The 13,758-nt window shown below is 38.5% G+C and overlaps 1 protein-coding gene across 8 annotated transcripts in view; it reads left to right on the top strand.

The window, feature by feature from the left end:
- THADA (THADA armadillo repeat containing) overlaps window positions 1-13,758 on the top strand; it is a 332,244-nt gene that overhangs the window by 73,730 nt on the left and 244,756 nt on the right. For all 8 annotated transcript variants that reach the window (XM_045054143.1, XM_045054144.1, XM_006930069.5 and 5 more), the window contains one exon: window positions 10,888-11,020. In XM_045054143.1, coding sequence (XP_044910078.1) covers window positions 10,888-11,020 — 133 coding nt within the window. The remainder of the gene's footprint in view (window positions 1-10,887; window positions 11,021-13,758) is intronic.

Raw genomic sequence — 13,758 nt, 5'->3', positions numbered from 1 at the left:
GCATCTAGTTAGTGAACAAGCTGGCACTAGAATCCAAATATTTTTGGAAATTCATACTGCTTCAGAGATTAGCAGTTTAACAAAAGTTTCGATCACCTATTATATATAAGAAATTGTGATAGGCATCACAGAAAAAATATAGATAAGACATGGTTTTTGTTCTTAGAAGAACTTGCAGCCCAGCATTTTAATCTTTGGGATTAGAGACGTAAACATAAATTACAAGGCAGAAATGAAAGGCCAAAAAAAATGTTCCTTTAGGGTGGCTCAGTTGGTTAAGTGTCCAACTTCAGCTCAGGTCATGATCTCGCGGTTCATGAGTTTAAGCCCCATGTCGGGCTCTGACAGCTCAGAGCCTGGAGCCTGTTTCAGATTCTGTGACTCCCTCTTTCTCTGCCCCTCCCCTGCTCATACTGTGTGTCTTTCTCTTTCTCTCAAAAATAAATAAAAATTTAAAAAAGAAAGAAAAGGTCCCTTTAACTGAGCTGTCTATGCCAGGTGATGGGAAGAATAATTAACGGCATCTACTGGTTCTAATGGTGGCACCTCTGGTTTTTGGAAAGCACTTCTGTTTATACTTTCTTTTCCAGTTACCATACCACTCTTTCTTTGTCAATCTAGGTTTTTAGAATGGCACTCTTAAAGGAATTTCTAAGTTATGGGTCACTCATTTATTCAACAGGTATTTGCTGAGTTCCTGATTGGATGTTAGGCCCTGTTACAGGTGCTGGGAATAAAGAAGTGGATAGGACAGAAAATGTCCCTGGTATCATGGAGTTTTTATATTAAAGGGCGTGTTTATTGCTGAGAGAGAGAGAGAGAGAGAGAAGAGTGAGCGGGGGAAGATCAGAGAGAGAGAGGGAGACACAGAATCTGGAGCAGGTTCCAGGCTGTCAGCACAGAGCCAGACGCGGGGCTCTAACCCATGAACCGCCAGATCATGACCCCAGCTGAAGTCGGACACTCAACCGACTGAGCCACCGGCGCGCCCTTCTCTTTCCTCTTAGTGCTAACATAAGCCAAGGCTTGAATGGCAAGAAACAGCAGCTTTCTGAAGGAAGAATTTTTTAAACAACGGGAACAGCTAATGTAAAAGCCCGTGGTGTATTAAAGAGCAGAATGGTGTTAAGATGAAGCTGAATGAGGTTGTTCAAATATGTAGGACTTTGTGAGTCAGGATACGGACTTTGGACTTTGTGTCCTCTTTCGATTTTTTTTTTCCTGAAAGTCCCCAACCAAATGGATATAAAAATAGAAGGTATCTTGAGAATTGTACAAACATTAATATGTTTGGATGTTAGCTTTAAGACCATCAACAAAGAAAGTACATACATATGTGTTATGGAGTTGCACGGAAGAGGGCAGGCAGGGGAGCTAGATGACATCTGAGAAACCACATGGATGTGTAAAATAAATGGAGATAAAGTTTTCATTCCCAGAAAGTGTACTATGTCTCTCCAAGCTGTTTTTAGCTTCCGCCTGACTCTTTTCTTACCTGTCCTTGGAATCTTAGATCCATTTGTTCAGTATCATTGGTAGATGATTTTAGGCTAGTGCATGGAATATTGATTCAAAGCATGTAGCTTGTGAAAGCAAATACCTCGTTTTACATTATGGATAATTTTTCTCTTCTAAACCTAGTGGGTATGCTGCCCCCAAGTATAAGGGTGTAGAGCCCCCACTTTAGTTTAAAGTCTGACTTGGTTTTTTATGTTTTAGGCAGCTAAAGGTTTGCTTTACAAAACTTTGGACTTGGGTGAGTGAGAAAGTTCCTCTTAACAACATTAATGTGGTAGAGGTTTGGAGGTGATTCTAAAATTATCAGGTTATCCTTCTTCTACTTGCCCTGAAAGCCTCAGTCTGTTTGTTTGCTTTAATGTAACTAGGTACATGTTTTTTTCAATTTCCTCTGTTTTCATCTGTAGGAATCAAAGTGTTTGTCTTTGTTTTGGGTATCAGACCAATACCAATTTATTCCCCACTTGGTTGCCTGTGTATCATTTACTCTGATGTGATATACACTGTTTTAAGGTTCTAAGTGTGTTATTCTGAATAGTCAGATTAAGAGTTTGTTATTTTTTGAAATTATGGCTTATTGCTGTTTACACTCAGATGATGATGGTGATGATTGATAATGGTGAGCTTGAGTAAACACACATCATTGGCTTTGTATCAGGATTGGGGACAAATTCTGGTTTGATCCCCCAAACAAGCTCCTTTTCTCTTTGCATTATTTAGAATGATTTAAGTTATTAGCAAATGAAACATAAGGAAAGTGAAACAAGGAACCATGGTAGGGGAAAAATTTATTAACAATTAGTGTAATAAATAGCTTTGTTTTTATTGATACTCATTTTTCACAAGCCATTAACTTACTTAGTTGAATGAATTTTCGTTTGGAGTCGCTCTTACACCTGGCAAAGTGAAATTTTCTGTTTATGGGAAAAGGAAAGGATTTTCTTCCTTTTAGTGCCCTTAGTGATAACAGCTTGGTAAATAAATTATTATTTGGGAAATGAAGATATTGGCAAAAGGCTTAACCTTTACACATAGTTTCCTGGCAATGGAATCTTGATAATTTTCTGGAATTTTGCTTCGTGTATTGAATTTAAATGTACTTTGCATTTAAAATGTGAAATTAGTTGCTTTGTGTGTGCAGGTGGAATAATTTCTTTAGGCCAGCGATGAGTTAATGTTGGAAAGTTTATTAACAGACATAAATGTTCCCAGTTGTCCAAGAGAATTGGAATACTTCCAAATGAGTGAGACACAGTTCACGTCAAGTCAGTTACAAGTAGGTTAACCACTGAGTGGTTTTTCTGCAGGATATTTTAATTCTCCAGCTAGTTTTCCATCCATGTCACTCAGTTTGTTTAAAAACTGTTCTAACCCCCACTCTGATGGTATATGTACAAGGATTGAAATCAATCTGAAGGATAACAATAAAATATGATTAGGAAGGTAAATTTCTTAAACCCCATATACTGTGGTAATACACTCTAAAGCCACAGGAACTTGCTTTCTGAATTATGTGTAATTTGGTATTCTTATTCTACTCTCCCCTTCCTAAGGCACAGCATAGTGCCAAGCAGACTACTAGATACCTGATAGGTCTTTTTTCCAAATGAATAAATGAAATCCACAGAAGCAGAGAATAGAGAGTTGATAGAATATCTGTCATGAGCAGATTGAGCCAAATGTGGAACAGAATCTAAGACAGGCACCTTGAAGTAATGCCTTTTTATTAAGCAAGGTCTTTGGTGTCAATCTACATTTTAATCCTCTCTTTGTCACTCACAAGCTTTATAACGTTGGGGAAATAATCTAATTTCTCTCTTTTTTAAACCTGATTTTTAAAAATTAGCATTAAAAATTTGAACATGTTGGTAAGTATAGTGAACACTATAATCAACAGTTGTATAACTGGAGGAAGATTGTTCCAGGTAGAGAGAAGGTCGGGTGCCAAAGTCTTGAGAGGCATGGACTAGGGTCGGTATTCAAGCAACAGCAGGTAAACCATTTGTGATGGGAGTGGAATAAGGAAAAAAGTTGTAGAAGATAAGATCAAAGAGGTAATGAGGACTAGATAGTATTAGATATAGTAAGGACTTTGGCTTTTATTATGAATAAAATGGGGAACCATTGGAGGGTTTGTGAACAGAGGAGTATTATGGTATGGTCTCTTAAAAGGATTTTTTTGACTGCTGTGTTGAGAATAGACTATAATAGTCAAAGCAGAGAGAGCAGTTAGGAAATTACAATATGACTATAATTCAAGAAAGAGATGATGATGGCTTGAAGAGTAGTGGAGATAGTAAAGAGTAGTCTGAATTTGGATGTAATTTGAAGGAAGAACAGAAAGGAGATATTGACCGATTGGATTTGATGTTTAAGAAAAAAGATGATTCCAAAATATTTGGCCGGGGGTGGGAGGAAGGGGAGGTTGGGTGATGGGTATTGAGGAGGGCACCTTTTGGGATGAGCACTGGGTGTTGTATGGAAACCAATTTGACAATAAATTTCATATATTGAAAAAAAAAAAAAAGAAAAGAAAAAAAACAAAATATTTGGCCTAATATGTATCATTCATATGCTACATCATATGCTACATATGGGCAGAATAGATTTTTAGAGGGTGATCAACAATTTAGTTTGGTGTATGTTAAGTTTGAGATGTCTAGTAGATACCACATTGACACTGCTCTGAATCTACTTAACTTTGCAGAGGCATGTTCTTCAGAATTTCTTTTCATAATGGTCTCTGGGAGGCCGACTTACTGTTTGTCTCAAATTGTCTTTATCTACCTCCACTTTTGAGTATAGTTTAACTGGGTATAGAATTCTGGTTAACAGCTATTTTCCCTCAGTGCTTTAAAAATCTGTATCTTTTATTATTGCCAGTGAGAAACTTATCTTTGGTGTAATTGGTTTCCTTTGTAGGCATCTTATTTTTTCTTTCTTCTCCTGTGGCTTTTAAGGTTTTCTCTTAATCACAATTTCACTGTGATATGCCTAGGTATGGGTTTATTTACCTGGAGTAGATACTTGAAATATACTTTGAATCTGAGGCCTTGTGACTTTTTTCAGTTTTGGAAATTTTCTAGATATTTCTTTGAGTATTTTTCTCCTAGTTATTTTATTCTTGCTTTCTGTAACCCCTCTTAGAATATATTGGTTTCTCTCAAGCTATTGTCTGTATGTATGTATACAAACAGGTACATTTGTGCACATATATATTTGGTGTTTTTGTCTTCTTTTTCTGTACTGTTTTGGGTACCTTTACCAGAAAACTGTCGTCTGAGTCCCTAATTCTCTAGAATTCATCTTTTTTTTTTTTAATTTTGAAAGTACATTAAATTTTTTTTTAACGTTTATTTATTTTTGAGAGAAAGAGAGACAAAGTGTGAGTGGGGGAGGAGCAGAGAAAGAGATAGACACAGAATCCGAAGCAGGCTCCAGGCTCTGAGCTGTCAGCGCAGAGCCCAACAAGGGGCTGAAACTCACAAACCATGAGATCATGACCTGAGCTGAAGTCAGACGCTTAACCAACTGAGCCACCCAGGCTCCCCTTGCTCTTTTTAAAATAGAAGTTATTCCTTATCTCTTGAGTATTCTAAACAGTTATTTTAAGGTCTTTGTCAGACTGCTCCATAAAATTGTTTCGTGTGGAATGAATTTATGCTCAAATTATTGTTTTTTTAAGATAGTTTTTCTTAATGTAAAACTTATGGCTGTGTTTTGAATTTTGATTTGCTGACTATATGATTGGGAGTCTTTTTGGTTTATCTTTTTATTCTCCTTTGGCCCATTCCTCTCTATCAGAGGAATTAGATTAGATAGTGGCATTTTGGGTTTTGCACCCAAAGTAATACTGGGAATATTACAGATCTTGTTACCAAGCTAGAAGTCAGCCTGGTTTGAGGTTTCTCTGGGCCCACAGCTTTTCCTACTGCTGGAGCTCTGGCAGTAGCCCTTTTCCAACTTCCCTTCATGGGAGAGGAAGCCCCTGACATTTCCCATTTCCTGGGAGTGAGATGAGTTATCCCCCAGGAACTAGTTCCTGGCCATCACTGCTGCTTCTGGACCTGTAACCCACCAGATCTCTGGTGTCAGCATTCTTGCTGCTTTGCATTTCTATTCTGTTTTACCCAGATAATTATCTTGTTTTTGAGCTCAGTTGGTTTTGGGGTTCTATTTGCATATTTTGGTTATTATTAATATATATTGGGGATGTGGCTTGTCAAAATGTAAACCAGCTGTTCCATCTCTATCAGTTAAATTGAAGCTCTTTAAAGCTTGCTTTTCTCGAGGCGCCTGGGTGGCTCAGTTGGTTGGGTGTCCGACTTCGGCTCAGGTCATGATCTCGCAGTCTGTGAGTTCGAGCCCCGCATCGGGCTCTGGGCTGACAGCTCAGAGCCTGGAGCCTGTTTCGGATTCTGTGTCTCCCTCTCTCTCTGACCCTCCCCTGCTAATGCTCTGTCTCTCTGTCTCAAAAATAAATAAATGTTAAAAAAAAATTAAAACAAAATAAAGCTTGCTTTTCTCATGATAATAATAGATAATAATTTTAGAAAACAACCTGTTCAGAATGTATTAAACACTTCACCAAAACAAACTTGTTTAATCCTCCCAACACTTTTCATTTTATAGAAAAGTGAGAAATGGGGAGGTTTCATATTTTGCCATGGATCACACAGCTATTACATGGCAGAGCAAGGATTCTAAAATAACTTGGCTCTATAGCATGTCCTCCTAACCACTATGATAGACTGTCTCACCTGTCAGTTGGGGAAAATCATACTGTGTTTGTTGTTGTGCAAGATAAGATGCGAAAAGTCTAGTGTTGTATCTGATGTATACTAGGCATTCAGTAAAGGTTTATTTTTCTTTCCTTAGTGCAGGCAAATATATTTTCAGTATGATAATTTAAACACCTCTGTGTAAGTTTATTTTGTTTAAAATATAGCACATTTCATTTTAGTAAAAGAGCGGGAGTTCTAGGATTGAACTAATTTTCTTGTGTGGTGGTGGGGGCAGGACTGGCCTGGGAGAAATGCAGAGCTAGGACGCTAGGGAATCAAAGAAATAGGGTCAAGCGTAAAGTCCAAATTGAAGACCAGACAACTGAAGGATTCTACAGAAGAGCTGGATTGATCCCGGCGGATTCCAGAGCAAAACACCGTGTGGACTAGATGGTAGGAGCTGGTGTCTTGATCATTTCCCAGGGCTCCTGAGGCTCCCGGATCCTTGGCAATGGGCAGAGAGGGCTCTGGTGAGGGCACTTTGCCAGATTTGGCCTCATTGAGTATTCTCGGATCTTTGTTTTCAAATTCCTCAAGTTAACAAGGAGAGTTTAGTCTTAGTTTGCAGCACAGAAGGGACTAAATAGGCCTGGTTAACTGTTTATAGCTACAGTAGCCAAGAATCTAAATTAAGGAATTGCCTCTGGGGCCTTCAATTATTTCCTCAGTCATCTCATCTCCTCCTTCCTCAACCCCACTTATGTGGGCTTTCCACCGGTCTGCCCGCACATCCTCAGAGTCCAGCTCACAGTCCACCCCTTCCATGGTACTGTACTGACCCCTTGTATACCTTGTGCCTAGTAGTGCTCGAAATACACTGGAGGCTTTGAGAAAGGAAAGGTCCTTGTGAGATGTAATATTTGGAGGAAGTTTTACTAATTTGTATGAATAGGGATAAGTACGGAGATCATAAACAAATGCTTAGTTGAGAATATAGAGTGTGTGTATGTGTGTGTGTGTAGCACATGTGTTAGAATGGGAACCAGCAAAGTGCACAACCTTACTAGAACAGAAAGTCTGTACAGGAATGTGGAAGAATTTTAAGGTTACAATCAAGTAGGAGGGTTGGGACCAGGCCATAGGTGACCCTTCAAGCTGGAATAGTTGATCAAGATGGAAAAAGAATTAGATCGAGATTTGTTAACAGTCACAAGCCCTTGTAAGTTCAGATGAGGAAGGATGATGCATGGTGAGGTGGCCTGTTCTTATCTCAGATCTGCCTGCCTTTTCAGATTGGTTGGTTTTGGTAGAACCTCTGTGGGTCAAGTCAGGGAGGCCCAGGAGAGGTGCACTGACAGTGCCTTTTTTTCTTCTTTAAATGTTTATTTTTGAGAGAGAGAGAGAGCGCGTGCGTGGGAGCGCATGAGCTGGGGGAGGGGCAGAGAGAGAGAGAGAGAGAGAGAGAGAGAGAATCCAAAGCAGACTCTCTGTAGAGAGCCCGACGTGGGGCTTAAAGTCACAAACCATGAAATCATCACCTGAGCCAAAATAGGATGCCTAACCGACTGAGTCACCCAGTCACCCCTCACTGATAGTGTTGGGGAGCGTTACTAAGCTAGTATTTATTGCACTAGTATTTCAGTGCACTTGCTAGGAACATAAGGAAATAGGAAAAAAAACCCTCACCTTTTACAGTTCCTTTCCCCCTTAGATTTTCCTGTATAGTGATTCCCGATAGGAGACTTGACCTTAGACTGCAGCACTATTTAATGCCAGTCCTACAAGGCTGGTGGTCCTGTGGTGGGAAAGAGAATAGGTAAATTAAATCCACATGTAATCTTAGATCAATTAGTTTTTACTTTATTTACCTCCGTGACTCCAGTTTTTTTGGATGACTAGATCACAAAAGATGACTTTTGCTTTGCTTTGCTTGCTTGCTTGCTTTCTTTCTTTCTTTCTTTCTTTCTTTCTTTCTTTCTTTCTTTCTTTCTTTTTCTTTTCCCTGCTCACTCATTGTGGAGTATTTTAATCCAAATATACTTAAAAGACTGTGAAGACTGAGCAATAGAAGACAGTAATCCATGACTATATCACTAGCACTTAACAGCTCTGGGGCATTTGGATTTCAGTTTTTGATTGGGCAACTGTGTGAGGATTATACCAAGCTGGCAATGTTAGTAATAAACTAGAAAACAATTCCGTGGAACTCAATGCATTTATCTTAATTTTTAAGAGGTATAAATCCAGTGATGAGAAGTAACTTCAACTCCTATAAATATAAAAGTGCAGGAGGACTATTCATATTATGAAAGATTTCAGACATTATATGAATGGATTATTTTTATTATGAGAAGTTTCAAATGTAAATTTTAAACATGTATAATACATAAACATAAAAAACATACCAAAATTTCAAACATACATGTATAAAAGTAGAGAGAATAGTAAAATGAACTGCGTTTACCCATCACCCAGATAGATTCAACATTTATCAGAGTTTTGCCACACTTGCTTCGTCTGTCCCCTTCTTGATGGCTTGCTGAATTGTTACAAAATGCATTTCTGATTTGTATTTCCAGTCCTATGCACTCCTCTGTGCATCTCTAAACAATACGGACACTTTCTTCCACGTGCATAATGCCATTGACACGTCCTAGAAATAATTCTTTGGTGTCCTATAGTATCTAGTACATATAAATCTCTTCTATTATTTGAAAATACCTCTTTTACCTTTGTTTTGTTCAAGCCAGCATCTAACCAAGGTTCACACTTTGTATTTGGTTGTTATGCCTTTGGATCTCTTTTAATCTCATAGTTCAGATTGTGGATGGCTGGTTTTGGTGGCTGAGGGGGTGAGTGGGAAGAAGCAGGGGTGGGGTGAATTTTTTAAGCTATGCTAAAAGGAAACCTTTAAAATCACAGAGCATGCTGGCAGTAGGGAGATTTGATTGTAAAGTTTATGGCTGAAACAACATATTTTTGAATGTTTATTTATTTATTTCAAGAGGGAGAGAACGTGCGTGCATGCATGCACGTGACCAGGAGAGGGACAGAGAGGGAGAGAGGGAAAGAGAGAATCCCAAGCAGGCTTACTGCTGTTTGTGCAGAGCCAGACGTGGGGTTTGATCTCCCCAACTGTGAGATCATGACCTGAGCTGAAATCAAGAGTTGGGCACTCAAACAGACTGAGACATCCAGGTGCCTCTATGGCCAAAATATATTTTTAGGCCCCTGTCAAACTTTTAAAAATGTTTCGTATAGAGTAGTATTTTTTTTTTTTAATTTTTAAAATGTTTATTTATTTTTGAGAGAGAGAGAAACAGAGTGTGAGTGGGGAAGGGGCAGAGAGAGAGAGGGAGACAGAATCCAAAGAAGGCTCCAGGACCTGAGCTGTTAGCATGGAGCCTGATGCGGGGCTTGAACTCGTGAACCACACTAGATCATGACCTGAGCCAAAGTCCGATGCTTAACTGACTGAGCCACCCAGGCACCCCTTAGAGTATTATTATTTATATATGATTTGTTTTATGCAAGACACAAACAACTAAATTTGAGTTACTATTTGGAATATTTAATTAGAAACTGAAGTTGTCAGGGTGCCTGGGTGGCTGAGTCAGTGAAGGGTCTGACTTCAGCTCAGGTCATGATCTCATGGTCCATGGGTTCAAGCTCCACGTCGGGCTCTATGCTGACAGATCAGAGCCTGGAGCCTGCTTCAGATTCTGTGTCTGTCTCTCTGCCCCTCCCCTGCTTACACTCTGTCTCTCTCTCTGTCTCTCTCTGTCTCTCTCTGTCTCTCTCTCAAAAATAAGTAAACATTAAAAAAAAAAAAAAAGAAAAATCTTTCTGCAGAATCTTTTCCTCAATTTAAAACCAGAGTATTTTTTCTTTGGATTTCATCTCTTTATTTTCATATATTTACTTTAGTCAAATCCAGTTATGATCCTCCTAAAATAATTGTCTGTCTACCGCAGAATATGCTATTTCTTAGGATAATGTTATATGATCTGGTAAGGCATAAGGTTAAAAATTTTTATTAAAATTAAATACTCTTAAGTACAACAAAGTAACACTTCATATAGTAGAGTGGAATCTCACCAACAGCAAAGTCCAAATAATCTAAAAATGTTTATACTAACTTGCTTTATTAATTTTCCGTAGGATTTGGTTGAAAATTTTGTGGGAGGCCACATTTTGAGAGACATGAAAATGATTATTAAGATAATACCTTAAAATGTGTTTTCTTTGAATATAATCTCTGTAAAGACCGAACATAAGTTATAATAAAGTTATATTCTCTTTGTGTTTTACAGTATAGACTATCTGTAAGAGTTTCATTAACCTTCATCAGAACATTTTGAGTATGAGTGTAAGCCATGGTATTAAAGCTTATTTTGCAGACAAGACCCATGCTTTATATGCTTTTGTAAGAAATGGAATCTTTAATAGCTTCAGACCTAGCTTAAGACCCATAGTAAAGAGGAAGGTAAGTGAAAAGTAGAAAGGGAGACAAGTTTTAGTTTTCCTCCTTCCAAATATAAGGATATTTCTTCTTCTCTAACAATGTTAATGTGTATTACTAGTTCGTACTTTTATCTTTTGGTACCCGATTATTCCAAATGTTTGCTTTGTCTATTCCTTTTAGGTGCCCCAATGTGAGTCTGCAAAAGCTGCCAGAACACTGGTTATGGAATGTTTTAGAGGAAATTAAATGCAGTGATCCCTCATCTAAACTCTGTGCTACAAGGCGCAGTGCCGGACTTCCTTTCTACATACAGGTACTTATCCACGGGACATAGCTGTCTGTCTGTCTGTCTGTCTTTTGATAATTTGTTTTATTTGTCTTTTGACGATCCCTTTGACATGTGAGGGCGCATATTGCATAAGAGATAATTCTGGCTTTTATGTATGTGGCTTTGTTGCGTGTGTGTACAGTATGTTCCCATGACAGATCTGTTCTTGGAACAAACCCTCTCTACAAAGTCAGTCTTGTAATGTGAACAGAGGGTGGTATAGATTTCCGCCTGCGTATTAAGTAGGCAGACATCACGGTGGCACATTCATGGCTCACTTCTAGGAAGTGTGCACGTTGCCTTTTTCTTTTTGAGTTAGAAAAAATAGTCTTCCTGTTATTTCAAGACCCTTAACACTTCCTCTGAAAGCAACAAGCATTAGCAATTTCTTTTCAATACGTCCATAAAATGTCCATGCGTAAAATAATTTTAATCCTAATGGTAGCTAACATTTATAAATGGTTATTTGACATATATTAACTTATTTAATCTTTCTTCAAGCCCTATGAGATATGTCCTATTATCATTTGTATACTACAGATGAGGAAACTGAGGCTGAGGAAAGTTAAGTGACTTGCCCAAAGCCCCAGAGATAGTGTGAGCAGGACTAAGACTGGAAGCTTGGGCAGCCTGAATCCTGAACGACTCTACATGTGAAAATGGGTGTGTGGTAGTGCATTTTCTGTTTTTTAATACAGAAGAAAGCATATTATACACACTGTTTCGCCCTTGCTTTTTTTCCACTTACTGTTTTACCTCAAAGATCATTGCATATCAGCACACCCAGATATTGCTAGTTGATAGGAAAATATTTTATTTCCACAGTGTTGAAATTAAGAGGCTATCGTCCTCATGAATTCAACGAATAAAAACCAAAGTCCTCACAATATTAAATCAGACCCCAACCTGGAAGGTCTTTGTTTAATATTTAGTAAGATTCAGTCCAGGAATGGTAGTGGTATAATAAAAGCAATGAAAATAAGTGCAACAAAGTGTTTTATTAGTGCCTCTACATTTTTTCCTTCTCTTTCTTACTCGTCAAATTTCCACAGTCATCGTTTTGTGATGACAATGGACACCAACTTGCAGAGGTTGTTGATGTGATGCAGAGCTCATCGAAATGAAAACTCTCTGATCTGACCCATTCTGCATCAGTTTGGTTCATCTCCTGCCTGTAATTCATTTGGACCTCGTGTGTTTTTGCCTCACTTGAGGACAAATGTTAAGACAGTAGCAAGGTCTAGTTGCATGTTTGTGCAGTGTGCTTATTCCACCTCTGGCTCTCGTCTAGTACTAAATATTGGTCATAGTGACAGAGCAGTTAGGACACATACTTTCTTTCTTTTTTTTTTTTTTTAACTTTTTAAATGTTTATTTATTTTTGAGAGAGAGACACAGAGCGCAAGCAGGGGAGGGGCAGAGAGAGAGGGAGACAGAATCTGAAGCAGGCTCAAGCCTCTGAGCTGTCAGCACAGAGCCTGACGTGGGGTTCGAACTCACGAACCAAACCGCAAGATCATGACCTGAGCCAAAGTCAGATGCTTAACTGACTGAGCCCCCCAAGCGCCCCAGGACATGTCCTTTTTTAGTCCATCCTTGGAAAGAATGTCATAACTATGTACACAACTCTTGGGGGTGGGGGGTGGGGAAAGCCATGGCTCCAAGGAGACATTTCAGTAATTGCATGTAGCTTTTTTATTTATGTTAGTTGAGTAAAATCTAAATTATTAGAAAAATCTGTTCAGAGAGGCCCCCATTCCTCTTAGCATAACTTACCAATAAGTTATGTTCTCATGGAAACCTCTACTTAGTGTTAACTACGGAGAAAAACTACCTAGTTTATGAACTTATCTTTTGTACAGAGAGATATAAAAATGTTTTGAGTGGTCATTAGAAAAATAGTATATATGTTTTATGAGCATAAATAGCATAAATATACTATAATAAATTTGTCTCTTTTTTTTAGTTTATTTATTTTGAGAAAGAGACACAGAGAGAGAGAGCATGCATGAGCAGGAGAGGGGCAGAGGGAGAGGGAGAGAGAGAATCCCAAGCAGGCTCTGTACTGTCAGTGCAGAGCCCGATGTGGGGCTTGAACTCACAAAGTGTGAGACCATGACCCGAGCCAAAATCAAGAGCCGGGTGCTCAACTGACTGAGCCACCCAGGTGCTCTGAAATATTTGTCTTTTAAACCTACCTGTTTTGGATGTGTTTACCTCTTTTATGGATTATAAAAGCTTCCAAAAAAGCTGAATAGCTTGAAACTTTCACTCTTGGGGGCTACTAGCTATGTACAAATGAAATAACCACTGCTACTCCTAGCTCTATACAACCACTGATCTGTTTTCTGTGTCTACAGATTTGCCTTTTCTGGATATTTCATATAAATGGGATCATATACTGTGTGGCCTTTATGTCTGGCTTCTTACACTTAGCATGTTTTCAAAATCCATCCATGTTGTAGCATATATCAGTACTTCATTCCCTTTTATTGGCTCAGGTGGTTTGATATCCTATTTTTATGTTTAATGTATATTGGCAAAATGTTAGACACAAAGTAAATTAGCAGCTCTTGAAAATTCAAATATGGGACCCCTTTGGAGTTTGTAGTATTTCCTTTTGCTCCATGGGCTTTCAGTATTATGGGTTGATGGTCCTTCAGGTAGAGACTCTTTGGTAAAAAATTAAACAACTGATCAATCTCCAGGGAGTTTCTAAATCC

Source organism: Felis catus, chromosome A3 (genome assembly GCF_018350175.1).
Source record: "Felis catus isolate Fca126 chromosome A3, F.catus_Fca126_mat1.0, whole genome shotgun sequence".
In the NCBI taxonomy this organism is placed as follows: Eukaryota; Metazoa; Chordata; class Mammalia; order Carnivora; family Felidae; genus Felis; species Felis catus.
Note: the sequence above shows the minus strand (reverse complement) of the source record. Positions and strands in the feature narration are given on the sequence as shown.